Source organism: Rhinatrema bivittatum, chromosome 8 (genome assembly GCF_901001135.1).
Source record: "Rhinatrema bivittatum chromosome 8, aRhiBiv1.1, whole genome shotgun sequence".
In the NCBI taxonomy this organism is placed as follows: Eukaryota; Metazoa; Chordata; class Amphibia; order Gymnophiona; family Rhinatrematidae; genus Rhinatrema; species Rhinatrema bivittatum.
Window position 1 is genome coordinate 4,099,558 of NC_042622.1, and position 17,447 is coordinate 4,117,004.

At 43.5% G+C, this 17,447-nt stretch overlaps 1 protein-coding gene across 2 annotated transcripts in view; it reads right to left on the minus strand.

Moving 5' to 3' along the window:
* The window catches only part of SLC52A3 (solute carrier family 52 member 3), a 59,275-nt gene that overhangs the window by 15,930 nt on the left and 25,898 nt on the right, over positions 1-17,447 (minus strand). For both annotated transcript variants that reach the window (XM_029612078.1, XM_029612077.1), the window contains exon 3: positions 11,898-12,021. In XM_029612078.1, coding sequence (XP_029467938.1) covers positions 11,898-12,021 — 124 coding nt within the window. The remainder of the gene's footprint in view (positions 1-11,897; positions 12,022-17,447) is intronic.

Sequence of the window (17,447 nt, forward strand, 5' to 3'; positions counted from 1 at the left end):
CACAAGTAAACCAACCAGAGATTACACATGACCAAGCTCAATCAAAAGCAGAAGAACTAGCTCTTTTCTTCAACAACAAAATCAATACTCTCCTATCGCAGCTCCCCACGAACCCCACTGTTCCACTAACTACTCCTCAACCCTCAATCAACTACACTCGGTTAGAAGAACTTGACACAACTTCATCCGCTGAGATCCAAGGAATTCTTAGGAAAATGAAACCATCCTCTCATCCCTCGGATCACATCCCAACCAAACTACTACTAGCAATCCCAGAATCTATCTCCAAATCCCTGGCAGACATCATAAATTGCTCCCTCACACAAGGACTCTACCCGGACAACCTCAAACTTGCCTCACTCAAACCCCTTCTCAAAAAACCAAATCTCGACCCAAACGATCCTAACAATTTCAGACCGATAGCTAACCTCCCATTCATAGCCAAGATAATGGAAAAATTGGTAAACTCACGACTCTCAAACCACATTGAAGACAACAACCTTCTATTTCCATCACAATACGGATTCCGTAAAACCTTAAGCACGGAAGCCCTCCTCATCTCTATGACTGACCACATCATCCTAGGCTTAGACAAAGGACAAGCCTTCCTTCTGATACTACTCGACCTCTCGTCTGCATTTGATACGGTCAATCACTCCCTTCTCATCAACCAATTATCAGCCATAGGTATTTCAGGCACTGCCCTATCATGGTTCAGAACCTTCCTCAGCAACAGAGGTTATAAGGTCAAGATTCATAATAAAGAATCCTCTCTACACCCCGCAGCCGTAGGAGTCCCTCAGGGCTCATCCCTGTCTCCTACCTTGTTTAACATTTATCTGTTACCATTATGTAAACTTCTCACTGACCTCAATCTCAAACATTTTCTCTACGCTGACGATATTCAGGTCCTGATCCCCATCGAAGAATCGCTCGCAAAAACAATGTTGCACTGGGAATCCTGCCTCCAAAATATCAAACAACTTCTTACAAGTCTCAACCTGATACTAAATTCATCAAAAACGGAACTTCTACTCATCACTCCAGAAAACAGCTCCATCACATACACTCATCCTACCGTACCAAGCACTACACAAGTGAGAGATCTAGGAGTTCAAATTGACAATCACCTAAACCTGAAAGCTAACATCAACAAAACCACCAGAGACTGCTTTTACAAGCTCCAAGTGCTGAAAAGAATACGACCTCTCTTCCACACACATGACTTCAGAACGATCCTACAATCAATCATTTTCGCAAAGCTGGACTATTGCAACACCATCATGCTTGGTCTCCCTTCATCACACACCAAACCATTACAAATGGTACAAAATGCCTCCGCCCGTATACTCACCAACACCAGGAGAAGAGAACACATAACACCTATCTTGATGGACCTCCATTGGCTAACCATCCACTTCAGAATAATCTACAAGGCCATTCTCACCATTTTCAAAAACATCCATCAATTAGCCCCAATCGATCTCCATATTCCCCTCCGATTACACCATTCCACAAGACCGACAAGAGATGCTTACAAAGGATCACTTCAAGTACCTCCAGCCAAGACTACCAGACACATCACGCTTAGAGATCGGGCATTCTCCACAGCCGGTCCAACATTATGGAACTCCATTCCCCCGGATCTTAGAATGGAACCCAACATCTCAACATTCAAGATAAGACTCAAAACGTGGCTGTTCACACAGGCCTTTCCTAACTCCAACCCCATCTAATCCCCCTTCATGCAACAAGCTACGCTAGTATTAGCGTTAATAGCCACCTCTCACAATGTTATTTATACATATATTTTACTATCTAATCTTCATTTCCCTTCTCATTCCAAGTTATTGTTTTCCTTGTTATATGTAACTGCTTTTCTGCACTTTTGTTAAATGGTAAAGTTTCACCCCTGTTTCTTGTGAACCAGCATGATGGGACCACCGTCTTGAATGTTGGTATATAAAAAAAACTTAAATAAATAAATAAATAAAATAAGAAAAAACCTGCTGCAGTAGCCTGTCACACAGCTAAGTAAAGCCTGCCTGCTTTTACTGCATACGCACACTGTTCCTCCCCGCACCCGCTGCACCACCAGCACTTCAACAGCAAATAGGGGAACAGTCCCTCAGTGCCACGGATCTAACACCCAGTCTCCTCCGCAGGCAGAGAAGCTGCTGAAAAACCACAATAAAGCTCTGGAATTTGTTGCCAGAGGATGTGGTTAGTGCAGTTAGTGTAGCTGGGTTCAAAAAAGGATTGGATAAGTTCTTGGAGGAGAAGTCCATTCCCTGCTATTAATCAAGTTTACTTAGGGAATAGCCACTGCTATTAATTGCATCAGTAGCATGGGATCTTCTTAGTGTTTGGGTACTTGCCAGGTTCTTATGGCCTGTATTGGCCTCTGTTGGAAACAGGATGCTGGGCTTGATGGACCCTTGGTCTGACCCAGTATGGCATGTTCTTATGTTCTTAACCCCATCGCTGAGCGTCCCAAGCTGCTGAGGCAGTGGAATGGGCCTATGTCCGGGCTTTAATTCTCAGGCTCGTTGCTGTAAGCGGCGGTCAATCCGCCCAGTCAAATCAATCAAAGATTCAAGGTCATCAGGCAGTTCCCGAGCTGCAAGCTCGTGCTTAATCCTTGAGGACAGACCCTCCAGGAAAATACTTTGCAGGCTGTCCTCCCGCCAACCCGGTTCTGAGGCCAGCATGCGGAACTCGACTGCACAGTTAACCAAAGTTCGGGAACCCTGGTGTAAATGGAGGAGCTCCGTGGCAGCCGTGGTCTGTCGAGCCGGCTCGTCAAAGACTTGCTTGAACATCTGGACAAAACGCTGAAGGTCCCCAAGCAGAAAGTCGCCTCGCTCCCACAGGGGGGAGGCCCAAGCCAGGGCCCTGCCATCCAGCAAGGACAAAACGTACGTCCTCTTGACATGGTCAGACGGGAACTGCGTTGGTTGAAGCAAGAAGCGCATGAAGCAGTGGTTAAGGAAACCCTGGCACTGCTTAGGATCCCCAGCATAGCGAGGTGGTGCTGGTAGATGCAGGGACGCTGAAGGCATCGGCACTGAAACTGGAGGCGGAGGTGGTGCCGCAGCCTGCGGGGTGGAATCCAGGGGGTTAGCCAGCCGCTCAGTGGTGGCAGCCAAAAGGTCCAGGCAATGTTGCTGCTACTGCAAACGTTGAGTCGCGCCCAGAATGGCCTGGAGGCCGGAGAGATCCGCTGGGTCCATGGCCTTGGCAAACTGTTGGAACTGTGGACCCTTGAGCCGGCTTGAGAGCAGATGGATCCACCGAGGGGAAGCCCTCTAGTGGTACTCTCAGCCAGGAGGAGGTGCAGGACCAGGAGAACAGACTGGAGCTTCACCTTTACCAGCCCTCGTTCCCACAGGTTGAGCCCTTGCGTGCTGGGGCCGGCAGGACTTGGGCGAAGGTCTCCTGGCAGGGAGAGTCCAGTAGACGGTCCGAGTTGGTGCTGGCGGAGATCCAGAAGAACAGAGTCGTTCCAGGAGTCGAGGCGGGCAGCAGCAGTGCAACACGGTAAACCATGCCAGAAGTCGGAGCAGGCGGAAGACAGGAGAATCAGGATACCAAGCCGAAGTCAGAGCCGAGGAGACAACCGAAGACAGGAACTGGAGGAGGAACAGAACCACAGAAGCAGGAACACAGGAACTCGGGAAAAGGCACTGGAACAGGCTGGAACATAGGAACAGAAGCAGGAACAAGCAGGAACACAGGAACGGAGACTGGAACGCAGGAACAAGCAACTACCTACTCTCTCGAGCTGACCTGTTGCCAAGGCAAGGAAGAGAAGCAGAAAGTGGGCTTAAATAGCCCCAGCCAGTGATGTCATCGTTGGGGGCCAAGCCGAGGTTTCCCGCCGCGGCCCCTTTAAATCCCCAGCTAGGCCGCAGGCACGTGCCTAAGGGGGAGGAGCCCAGGAAGCAGCCGGCGGCGTCTCCCTCGTGGGGAGAATACCGTAGCAGGACTGCAGAGAAAGATGGAGACCAGCGTCCGCCGGATGAGGTGGCGGGACCCGGCTGCGGCGGTCCGCGGCCAGGATTCCCAACAGCTGGAGACAGAGAAATACTGAGGGACTGCAGGTGGCACACTGGGTTATGTACAGTGTCAGTGAAACTTTCTCTGTCTCCATCTGCTGGCAGGGAGGCAAAACCCAGGAGTCTGGACTGATCTGGGTACGTGCAAGGAACTGCTGGAGACAGAGAAATACTGAGGGATTGCAGGTGGCACACTGGGTTATGTACAGTGTCAGTGAAACTTTCTTTGTCTCCATCTGCTGGCAGGGAGGCAAAACCCAGGAGTCTGGACTGATCTGGGTACGTGCAAGGAACTGCTGGAGACAGAGAAATACTGAGGGACTGCAGGTGGCACACTGGGTTATGTACAGTGTCAGTGAAACTTTCTCTGTCTCCATCTGCTGGCAGGGAGGCAGAACCCAGGAGTCTGGACTGATCTGGGTACGTACAAGAAACTGCTGGAGACAGAGAAATACTGAGGGATTGCAGGTGGCACACTGGGTTATGTACAGTGTCAGTGAAACTTTCTCTGTCTCCATCTGCTGGCAGGGAGGCAAAACCCAGGAGTCTGGACTGATCTGGGTACGTGCAAGGAACTGCTGGAGACAGAGAAATACTGAGGGACTGCAGGTGGCACACCGAGTTATGTACAGTGTCAGTGAAACTTTCTCTGTCTCCATCTGCTGGCAGGGAGGCAAAACCCAGGAGTCTGGACTGATCTGGGTACGTGCAAGGAACTGCTGGAGACAGAGAAATACTGAGGGACTGCAGGTGGCACACTGGGTTATGTACAGTGTCAGTGAAACTTTCTCTGTCTCCATCTGCTGGCAGGGAGGCAAAACCCAGGAGTCTGGACTGATCTGGGTACGTGCAAGGAACTGCTGGAGACAGAGAAATACTGAGGGAGTGCAGGAGGCACACTGGGTTATGTACAGTGTCAGTGAAACTTTCTCTGTCTCCATCTGCTGGCAGGGAGGCAAAACCCGGGAGTCTGGACTGATCTGGATATGTACAGGGAACAGTACACAAAGAGATTTTGGTGATTTTTGGCCAGGTGGTTCCTCTCTTGTGCTGGGATTTTGGCACATGAGCTTTCCCTTATTTTAATAGGCTCCCGCCCCCTGCCCTAGGCTAGTAATTATAACAGTGATACCCGGGGCCCAGTCAGCAGGGGCCACTTATTACTGAGCCCTCCCCACCCCAGCTCTGGCCCACCCAGGCTGCAGAAGGCCCAGACCCGAACTGAAGCGGGACCTTATGCATGAAAGTGCCCAGCCCTTCCGCCGAGCTGGCCCTTGAATAAGTTCTTAGTAATGTTGATTGTACGTTTGGGGTAAAGCAGAGGCAATGATTCCAGTGCAAGAAGATTCGCCTTCAGCCTGAGGTAAAGTGTTTGCTGCAGGCATCCCAGCAGCACAGATTCTTTACTGCCTTAGTCTTTACATTTAATTAACATATTACAGTATTATTATGTTTACTATATCACACTTTGAGAAGTTTTAATTGGAAAAGCACGTAATTAAACTTTTTTTTTTAATGATTATTATCTATAGATAGATCCCCAGCAGGATGTGTGACGGCATCAGAAAACTTGACACGAAGGATTTGATTCTCCAGGTCCAGATGTGGCGTGCAGGAGTGGCCCAGTGGCTAGATCTGTGGGCTCCTTATGAGAACCTGGGTTCAAGTCCTGTCAATGCTCCTTATGACCTTGGCTCTCCCCTCTCCCTCCAAACTTAGCTGAGACAGGGAAGTACCTGCAGTAAGTGGCCTGAGCTAAATGCATGATACAGTGCATAAGTGGGTGAATGCTGGTTGTTGGTCCTGCCTTGGCAGGGTTTTTAAGTTTGCTTCAGCACTGCTCAGAGACCTGGGACTGTCCACAGCCAGTGGCGAGGAGACTCTGTCACAGTCCTCATTACTAAAGGCAGCTTATTTGTCCTGAAAATAGATGGCAGGAGTCCTAGCACCCTCGCCAGCTTCCACTCTGATCCTGGGCCTGACCCTCCAGTCCTGCAGCACCAGTCATATCCCAGAGCTCCATCCTCAGCCTCTGAATCTGACCCCCAGGTGTCACCCTGATCTGCTCTGGGCTACCAGGCAGGCACCTGGAATGTGGACTTGGGACAGCCGATAAGCTTGCAGACTTTCTCAGAAATCCTGATTGCTCATCAACCAAGGACTTATGGCAGTCTGGACTCTGAAGCAGCTAGAGGGACAGATGTGCTCGGGCGATCCCCGGCTCTGCTACTACACAGAGAACTTACAGCCGGCTACCGTGCCATCAGAATATATCTGAGCTGAGCCTGGCCAGTGGCTGGGGGCTGGCTCTCATTCTGGGACTCATTTTGCTGTAGAGGGAGGGACACATAGCAGCTTGTGAGAGGAGTTCCAGGCTAGGTGTAAGCCTCCTGGGTAATTGGGAATGAAAGTTCATTACAGCACATCACAACAGATGAAAGTTCACACTGAGCTGGAATGCAAAGCAGCACGAAAATACTGCTGGGACACGAGAAATCCACCTAGCCTTGCCCTAGAAAGCAATACTGTGGTGGTATCACATGCTAAAAAGCGATACTGGGATAATATCACATAGTATAAAGCGAACCTGGGATAATATCACATGGAATAAAATGGTGCTGGGATATTGACACATGGTATAGAGTGATACTGGGATAATGACACATGGTATAGAGAGACTATGGTATAGAGAGACTATGGTATAGGAGACTATCATTGTAAATTATAAACTGTATTCTCTGGTTATGACTTTCTTGTTTTTTAACTATCTTTCCTACTGCCTATTTATTTTATCCCCTGCCCAGTTACTTTCTCCCTGTTGAAATGTATTTTCCAAACTTTCAGTTATTATGTGAACCGGTATGATGTACCCACTAATGCCGGTATATAAAAGTTTCTAAATAAATAAATAAAATAAATATCAGATGGAATAAAATGGTACTGGGATAATGACACATAGTATAAAGTGGTACTGGGATATTTACACATGGTACAGAGTGATACTGGGATAATGACACGTGGTATAGAGTGATACTGGGATAATATCACATGGAATAAAATGGTACTGGGATAATGACACATAGTATAAAGTGGTACTGGGATATTTACACATGGTACAGAGTGATACTGGGATAATGACACATGGTATAGAGTGATACTGGGATAATGTCATATAGTATGAAATGGTACTGGGATAATGACACATGATATAGAGTAATACTGGGATAATATCACATGGTATAAAGTGGTACTGGGATAATGACACATGGTATAGAGCGATACTGGGATAATGTCACATAGTATAAAATGGTACTGGGATAATGACACATGGTATAGAGTGATACTGGGATAATGACACATGGTAGAGTGATACTGGGATAATGTCACATAGTACAAAATGGTACTGGGATAATGACACATGGTATAAAGTGGTACTGGGATATTTACACATGATATAGAGTGATACTGGGATAATGACACTTGGTATAGAGTGATACTGAGATAATATCACATGGTATGAAATGGTATTGGGATAATGACACATGGTATAGAGTGATACTGGGATAATATCACGTGGTATAGAGTGATACTGGGATAATATCACATGGTATGAAATGGTACTGGGATAATATCACATGGTATAGAGTGATACTGGGACAATATCACATGGTATGAAATGGTACTGGAATAATATCACATGGTATAGAGTGATACTGGGATAATATCACGTGGTATGAAATGGTATTGGGATCATGACACATGGTATAGAGTGATACTGGGATAATGACACATGGTATAGAGTGATACTGGGATAATATCACATGGTATGAAATGGTACTGGGATAATATCACATGGTATAGAGTGATACTGGGATAATATCACATGGTATGAAATGGTACTGGGATATTACCACATTGTATAGAGTGATACTGGGATAATATCACATGGTATGAAATGGTACTGGGATAATATCACATGGTATAGAGTGATACTGGGATAATATCACGTGGTATGAAATGGTATTGGGATCATGACACATGGTATAGAGTGATACTGGGATAATGACACATGATATAGAGTGATACTGGGATAATATCACATGGTATGAAATGGTACTGGGATAATATCACATGGTATAGAGTGATACTGGGATAATATCACATGGTATGAAATGGTACTGGGATATTACCACATTGTATAGAGTGATACTGGGATAATATCACATGGTATGAAATGTTACTGGGATAATATCACGTGGTATAGAGTGATACTGGGATAATATCACATGGTATGAAATGGTACTGGGATAATATCACATGGTATAGAGTGATACTGGGATAATATCACATGGTATGAAATGGTACTGGGATAATGACACATGGAATAGAGTGATACTGGGATAATATCACATGGTATAGAGTGATACTGGGATAATATCACATGGTGTGAAATGGTACAGGGTTAATATCACGTGGTATAGAGTGATACTGGGATAATATCATGTGGTTTAGAGTGATACTGGGATAATATCACATGGTATGAAATGGTACTGGGATAATGACACATGGTATAGAGTGATACTGGGATAATATCACGTGGTATAGAGTGATACTGGGATAATATCACATGGTATGAAATGGTACTGGGATAATGACACATGGTATAGAGTGATACTGGGATAATATCACGTGGTATAGAGTGATACTGGGATAATATCACATGGTATGAAATGGTACTGGGATAATGACACGTGGTATAGAGTGATACTGGGATAATATCACATGATATAGAGTGATACTGGGATAATGACACATGGTATAGAGTGATACTGGGATAATATCACATGGTATGAAATGGTACTGGGATAATATCACATGGTATAGAGTGATACTGGGATAATATCACGTGGTATGAAATGGTACTGGGATAATATCACATGGTATAGAGTGATACTGGGATAATATCACGTGGTATGAAATGGTACTGGGATAATGACACATGGTATAGAGTGATACTGGGATAATATCACATGGTATGAAATGGTACTGGGATAATATCACATGGTATAGAGTGATACTGGGATAATATCACGTGGTATGAAATGGTAGTGGGATAATATCAAATGGTATAGAGTGATACTGGGATAATATCACGTGGTATGAAATGGTACTGGGATAATGACACATGGAATAGAGTGATACTGGGATAATATCACATGGTATAGAGTGATACTGGGATAATATCACATGGTATGAAATGGTACTGGGATAATGACACGTGGTATAGAGTGATACTGGGATAATATCACATGATATAGAGTGATACTGGGATAATATCACATGGTATGAAATGGTACTGGGATAATATCACATGGTATAGAGTGATACTGGGATAATATCACATGGTATGAAATGGTACTGGGATAATATCACATGGTATGAAATGGTAGTGGGATAATATCAAATGGTATAGTGTGATACTGGGATAATATCACGTGGTATGAAATGGTACTGGGATAATGACACATGGTATAGAGTGATACTGGGATAATATCACATGGTATGAAATGGTACTGGGATAATGACACATGGTATAGAGTGATACTGGGATAATATCACATGGTATAAAATGGTAGTGGGATAATATCACATGGTATAGAGTGATACTGGGATAATATCACGTGGTATGAAATGGTACTGGGATAATATCACATGGTATAGAGTGATACTGGGATAATATCTCATGGTATGAAATGGTACTGGGATAATGACACATGGTATAGAGTGATACTGGGATAATATCACATGGTATGAAATGGTACTGGGATAATATCACATGGTATAGAGTGATACTGGGATAATATCACATGGTATGAAATGGTACTGGGATAATATCATGTGGTATGAAATGTTACTGGGATAATATCACATGGTATAGAGTGATACTGGGATAATATCACATGGTATGAAATGGTACTGGGATAATATCACATGGTATAGAGTGATACTGGGATAATATCACATGGTGTGAAATGGTACTGGGATAATGACACATGGAACAGAGTGATACTGGGATAATATCACATGGTATAGAGTGATACTGGGATAATATCACATGGTGTGAAATGGTACTGGGATAATATCACGTGGTATAGAGTGATACTGGGATAATATCACATGGTATGAAATGGTACTGGGATAATGACACATGGTATAGAGTGATACTGGGATAATATCACATGGTATGAAATGGTACTGGGATAATGACACATGGTATAGAGTGATACTGGGATAATATCACGTGGTAAAGAGTGATACTGGGATAATATCACATGGTGTAAAATGGTAGTTGGATAATGTCACATGGTATAAAATGGTAGCGGGATAATGTCACATGGTGTAAAGCGATACTGGGATAATGACACATGGTATAAAGTGATACTGGGACAATATTACATGGTATAGAGTGATACTGGGATAAGGACACATGGTATAGAGCGATACTGGGATAATATCACATGATATAGAGTGATACTGGGATAGTATCACGTGGTATAGAGCGATACTCGGATAATATCACGTAGTATAGATTGATACTGGGATAATATCACGTGGTATAGAGCGATAATGGGATAATGACACATAGTATAGAGTGATACTGGGATAATGACACGTGGTATAGAGCGATACTGGGATAATATCATGTGGTATAGAGTTTTACTGGGATAAGGACACATGGTATAGAGCGATACTGGGATAATATTACATGGTATAGAGTGATACTGGGATAATATCACATGGTATAAAGCAACACTGGGATATCGTCACATGTTATGTAGTTTTTAAATCTGCTTAGAATAATTTTATTACTGGAGGTAGAATCTAAGAACCTTTAAATAACTAAATAATTTATTTATTTATTTAAAAACATTTCTATACTGTCGTTTAGTAATGCACCATCACAACGGTTTACATTTAGGCACGAAATAGGTTTGATTGTTTTCTAAGTTATCCATGCTGTGCCAATATTTTACGGTTACATTGATTTACGGTTACATTGATCAATAATGTCCTTGTAAACCGAGGTGATATGTATTTTATACAGGAACCCCGGTATATAAAAACTAATAAATAAATAAAGAAATAAATAAATAAATAATATATTCTAAATGATAAGTGGGTTGGAGATGCTATTTATGATTGCCGGGATAATCGTATATGAGCATACTGGTTTAAATTAATATTTAATTGTGATTAAAAAAAAAACCTAATAATTCTGCTTTTATTGGTGACTTTCAGCTGAATGTATTTGTTGTCTCTTCAGCGACCTCACTGTGAAATGCTTTTTTGAAGAGCCAAGTTTTTAGGCTTTTTTTGAAGTTTTAAATCTTTCATTAATCTCAGTTCAAGTGGTAATGTGTTCCATAATAATGGTCCTGCCAAAGATAGCGCTCTCTCTCTAACCTGGGTTAATTTTGCTGTTCTGACTGAGGGTATGGCTAGCAGAGCTTTATTGGTGGACCTGAGATTCCTTTGAGGGACATGTAAACGCAGTGCGGTGTTTAGCCAGTCAGCATTTTCGTCGTTTATTAGTTTATGAATTGTGCATAGTGTTTTGAATTGTACTCTTTGTTCTATTGGGAGCCAGTGTAAGTTGGCCAGTGTTTGGGTGATGTGATCTCTCCTGCCTTTCCCAGTCAGTATTCTGGCAGCTGAGTTTTGCAGTATTTGCAGGGGTCTGATAGTGGTGTATGGTAATCCTAGGAAGAGTGTGTTACAGTAGTCCCTGCTGGCAAATATATATAACGCAATGAGAACGGTCCCTCATTGATTACTTACAATAAGGACTTCACCCCAGACTGAATGCTGCAGGAGGGGGCAGGGGCTCAGGATAGCCATTGCCATGTTATATGCCCCAAATCCTGTGCCCGCCAGCGCAAGGGCCCCCAGCAGCCGAAGAGACCTGCAGGGAAACAGATGGTTAAAAGTAAACACAAGAGCTTCCTCCCAATCCTGCTCCAGCTGCATAAGTTATTTATTTGTATTGATTTTATATGCATAAGTGTGATTACATAAATATATTACAAGGCAATAACAATATAAATAAAATCAGAGATACAAATAAGCTAATAAATAGATAAAATATAAATCAAATAAACATGTACTAAAAAGGAACACTTAAAAGTAGAAGAATCAATAAATTTAGATAATAGGAAAGAACAAACATCTTAATAAGGCTTTACTCTGATTCCTAATAAGCCTTGTTAAAAAGCCAGGTCTTTAGCTCTTTTTTAAATGGTTTTAGATCAGGTTGCAAGGAAACCGGAAAAAACTATGAGGTCCATATTCAAAAGCCATTTAGACAGATAATGTAATAGTTATCCATCTGTCTGGCTTTCCCAGCTCTATTCAGCCCTTATCCAGCTAAATTCTAGCTGGCTAATATATTTGGAGGCTAAAATTCAGCCGGATAAGTTAACGGTGGTGTCGTGGGATGGCAGGGCTTGGATATGTTGGTGTGGCTGGAACCCAGGCTTGGACTGGAACAGTGTGCACGTAAGGCTGGAAATGAGGCACAGACTGGAACTCAGGAACAGGAAGAGACTAAGACAGGGCAAGACAAGGACAACACAGGACATGGAATATAACGCCTGAAGGCAGCAATACAGGAAAGCCCAGAGAGGCCTAGAGAGGCCACAAAAGTAAGCAAGGCCCGGATAGGCCAGAGGTCAAAAGTAGGCCAAATTAGGCTGCAAAACAAGGAAGAGAGCCAGAAAGTCCTAAGGCCACAAGGCAAGGCTAGGAGCTGAAGGCCGGATGGCCACAAAGCATGACAAAGCTAAAAGCAGAAGGCTGGATGACTGCAAGGCAAGGCTGAGTTCAGAAGACGCAGAGGCCATGAGACTAAACAAAGATAGGCCTCAGAAGGCCCTAAGGCAAGAGTGGCTAGGGCAAGGAGTCAATGGAGACTTGATGCAGAAGCATTAAGGCAAGGGATAGACAGGGTTATGTAGGACTGGAGTCCGGGTGTGGTGTAGGCAAGAAGGAAGAGCTTGGTCAGCCTGTAGAGTGTGCTCACTGGGATCCCCTGATGGAAGGGAGGCTGCATGGGCCTCCCTCCTCAGTGCAGGAGGGCTCGGCTTTACGGCATCAGGCTGCGGCTGTCGGGACAGCTAGGGCTCACTGTGGAGGTGGGTCCTGGAGGCAGAGATCTGTGTCCTGCCGTGGAGGTAGGGCCGGGCTGTGGTCCACGGGTCGTCCGCCGGTCGGGTCTGGAGGTCCTGAGGTCGATATCTGCTTATGATATCTGCTTATGATATTCGTTTATCTAGTTCATCCGTCTGGGATAAGCTAGATAAACTTATCAGTCTGCCTTGGGAGGCATATTCAACAGTGCAGCCACAATATTGAGGCATTGAGTTAGCTGGCTAAGTTAACCAGCTAATTCCAATATTCAGAGTTAGCCAGATGACCTAGCTGGCTAAGTCTAGTCAAGTCAAAGAGCTGTCCTAAAGTTAGTGGGCTAACTAACAGGCCGATACAGTAAAGCGCGGCCGCGGTTACCCTGCTTCTAACCCGCTTTCTACTCACAACCCGCGATTCACTATCCCTTTTAACCCATCCTTACCGCTTCTTTAAATTAATGGGAAACTCTTTCCGCCCGCGGCATGTATATGAGATGTAAGCGATCGGATTAGCTATTCCCTCCCATACAGTAACGTGCGCCCCGATTATCGCCTTTTTAACCTGCAGTTTTGCCGCATGTTTAACCTGCTAATTTACCGCCTACCCTTACCCCTGCGTTAGTGTGGAGTGTCAGGTCAGAGAGACGAAATTTCACGGGCAAACGACCCCCTCACCCCCCGGGACAAGACCTTTAGAGGAGCCAGGATCGGGCAAACTTTCCCCCAGCCCCCGCTCACCTGCCCTGGCTGCGTCCATGGGTAAGAACATAAGAACATGCCATACTGGGTCAAACCAAGGGTCCATCAAGCCCAGCATCCTGTTTCCAACAGTGGCCAATCCAGTCCATAAGAACCTGGCAAGTACCCAAGGACATCGCCACCTATCCCATGACTTTTTACTTTTCCTAGAAGCCTCTCATGAGGAACTTTGTCAAACGCCTTCTGAAAATCCAAGTATACTATATCTACTGGTTCACCTTTATCCACATGTTTATTAACTCCTTCAAAAAAGTGAAGCAGATTTGTGAGGCAAGACTTGCCCTGGGTAAAGCCATGCTGACTTTGTTCCATTAAACCATGTCTTTCTATATGTTCTGTGATTTTGATGTTTAGAACACTTTCCACTATTTTTCCTGGCACTGAAGTCAGGCTAACCGGTCTGTAGTTTCCCGGATCGCCCCTGGAGCCCTTTTTAAATATTGGGGTTACATTTGCTATCCTCCAGTCTTCAGGTACAATGGATGATTTTAATGATAAGTTACAAATTTTTACTAATAGGTCTGAAATTTCATTTTTTAGTTCCTTCAGAACTCTGGGGTGTATACCATCTGGTCCAGGTGATTTACTACTCTACAGTTTGTCAATCAGGCCTACCACATCTTCTAGGTTCACCGTGATTTGATTCAGTCCATCTGAATCATTACCCATGAAAACCTTCTCCATTACGGGTACCTCCCCAACATCCTCTTCAGTAAACACCGAAGCAAAGAAATCGTTTAATCTTTCCGCGATGGCCTTATCTTCTCTAAGTGCCCCTTTAATCCCTCGATCATCTAACGGTCCAACTGACTCCCTCACAGGCTTTCTGCTTCGGATATATTTAAAAAAGTTTTTACTGTGAGTTTTTGCCTCTACAGCCAACTTCTTTTCAAATTCTCTCTTAGCCTGTCTTATCAATGTCTTACATTTAATTTGCCAATGTTTATGCTTTATCCTATTTTCTTCTGTTGGATCCTTCTTCCAATTTTTGAATGAAGATCTTTTGGCTAAAATAGCTTCTTTCACCTCCCCTTTTAACCATGCCGGTAATCGTTTTGCCTTCTTTCCACCTTTCTTAATGTGTGGAATACATCTGGACTGTGCTTCTAAAATGGTATTTTTTAACAATGACCACGCCTCTTGGACATTTTTTACCTTTGTAGCTGCTCCTTTCAGTTTTTTTCTAACAATTTTTCTCATTTTATCAAAGTTTCCCTTTTGAAAGTTTAGCACGAGAGCCTTGGATTTGCACACTGTTCCTTTTCCAGTCATTCAATCAAATTTGATCATATTATGATCACTATTGCCAAGTGGCCCCACCACCATTACCTCTCTCACCAAATCGTTAAATGCATGAAGTGATGTACAGGAGATAGGTAAAATATATACAGAACAGAGAGAAGGCATTGGATTAGGCAGGACATGGCGTGGAGAGAGAATTAATGCATTATAGTATAGCCTACTGACAACTGAGGTAAGTGTGAAAAGACAGAATAATCTGCTAACAGTTAAATTCATAGATAGTTGTAGTGAGTCATGAACCATTGTCTCTGTTCAGACTTTGGGTGATAATGTTAAGTTTTTTAATGAATTCCAGTTCAGCAGTTTCCGGCTGGAGTTCTCCTTTGAAATTTCTCTGTAGGAGCATGTCAACCTTAAGGTCAGATAGAGAATGTCCTGGAAGATTGAGATGTTCTCCTACTGGTTTCTGAATGTTGCCATTTCTAATGTCAGATTTATGTCCTTTTATTCTTTTCCTTATAGATTGACCTGTTTGTAAATAGCAGAAGGACATTGCTGGCAGGTAATTGCTTATATTACACTAGAAGAAGAGCAGATGAATGAACCCTGGATTTTATAGTTGATATTGTTGGGTTCTGTGATGGTATGAAGTAGAAATCTATCAATCTTATGAAGAAACTTGCTCAGATACAGACGGATATCTTCCTTCTATCTAAATGCAAACCATAGGACATCAACCCTAAAGGACTCAGGATAAAAAATCCTCTAGAATCCATATACCATACAATCTATGGAGACACATTGTGCTGTATTATAATCTTTCCAAACAACTACTCAATTACCTAATTAGCATCCTATACAACAGACAGAGCCAGATCAACAAAGAACTTTCAAACCTGAACAGAACAGAACAGAATTTCTCCAACAAGAGACAAGCCATCTACCACAAACATTTCACCATGCTCAAGAAGAAGAAAGAAGCTAAACTATCCAGTCTCCTAAGTACCACACCAGGTCATACAACAGGTACCCCAAACCGCACCAACATTACTAATCTGTCCAACCACACACTCAGCCAGGCAGAGGAATGTGTCCTTTCAAGGGGACTCTCCTTCTGCCCCACCACATCCACATGATAATAAAATTTGCAGTGATTTGGAATCCTATTTCTGCAGTCTCCGACTCAAGGAATACTTCTCAACCAACCAACACACTGAGACACAGCCACATACAGAAGACAACACTGATACACACTCTCCACCCACACAGAATATCCAAAACAAACTTCTAATGGACACCCTCATTTGGACGTAACACTGGACTGTCATTTTTACATTGAATGCTTCCGACAACGTGCTCAATGTGAGATAATCAATAAACAACACCGCTTACACCACAACCTTAGCTGCATAGAACGGGAAGCCATCCATAGCCTCTGAAACAATCCGGACATCATTATCAAAGAAGCTGAGAAAGGAGGCGCCATGGCTTCATGATTAGATTGGACTACACACAAGAAGCAAAGACACAACTTTCCAACACCACATTTTACAGGCCCTTGCCCTCCGACCCCACTGTAGAATACAAGAAGGAACGACACAATCTCCTGAAGGGATTCTCCACTGCAAATGTTTTTGGGCTTGGGCCACATAATAAGTTATCGAGCACAACGAGGGCTGGAGAGTGGGGCAGGGCGGGGAGGGACAGGCACATCATTTGTAGCACCCAAGGAGCCCCTTCAATCATGGATCCCAGCCTCTACCAAAATCAGAAAAACATTCAACCCAACAAGTACAAGGCATTTTCCCAGCTAGAAGACCACTTTACCTCAGTCACAGATGCAGGCCATAAAGTATAAATAGTAAGGTACAGACAAACACTGGACTGGAAACCACTAATAGCCAAACTCATATGCAGTGCAATAATGCAAAAACTGAAATATCACCAATCCTCATAAAACAAAGTAAAAGAATATATATCAACCATAACAGTGAGGAAACCATACTAATAAAAAGCATATTACAACACCGATAAATAGACCACCTCCTAATAAGTAAGAAGAATAAGGAAAAAAAATACCTTTAAACTTTAAAAATTTCCCCAAAATCAAATATTTCAAATAATTAAAACTAATAAAGATAAAAACAATTCCCGCCTCTCTCCATACCGGCAAACTTTCCAGTCATCCTGAGATTGCAGACTT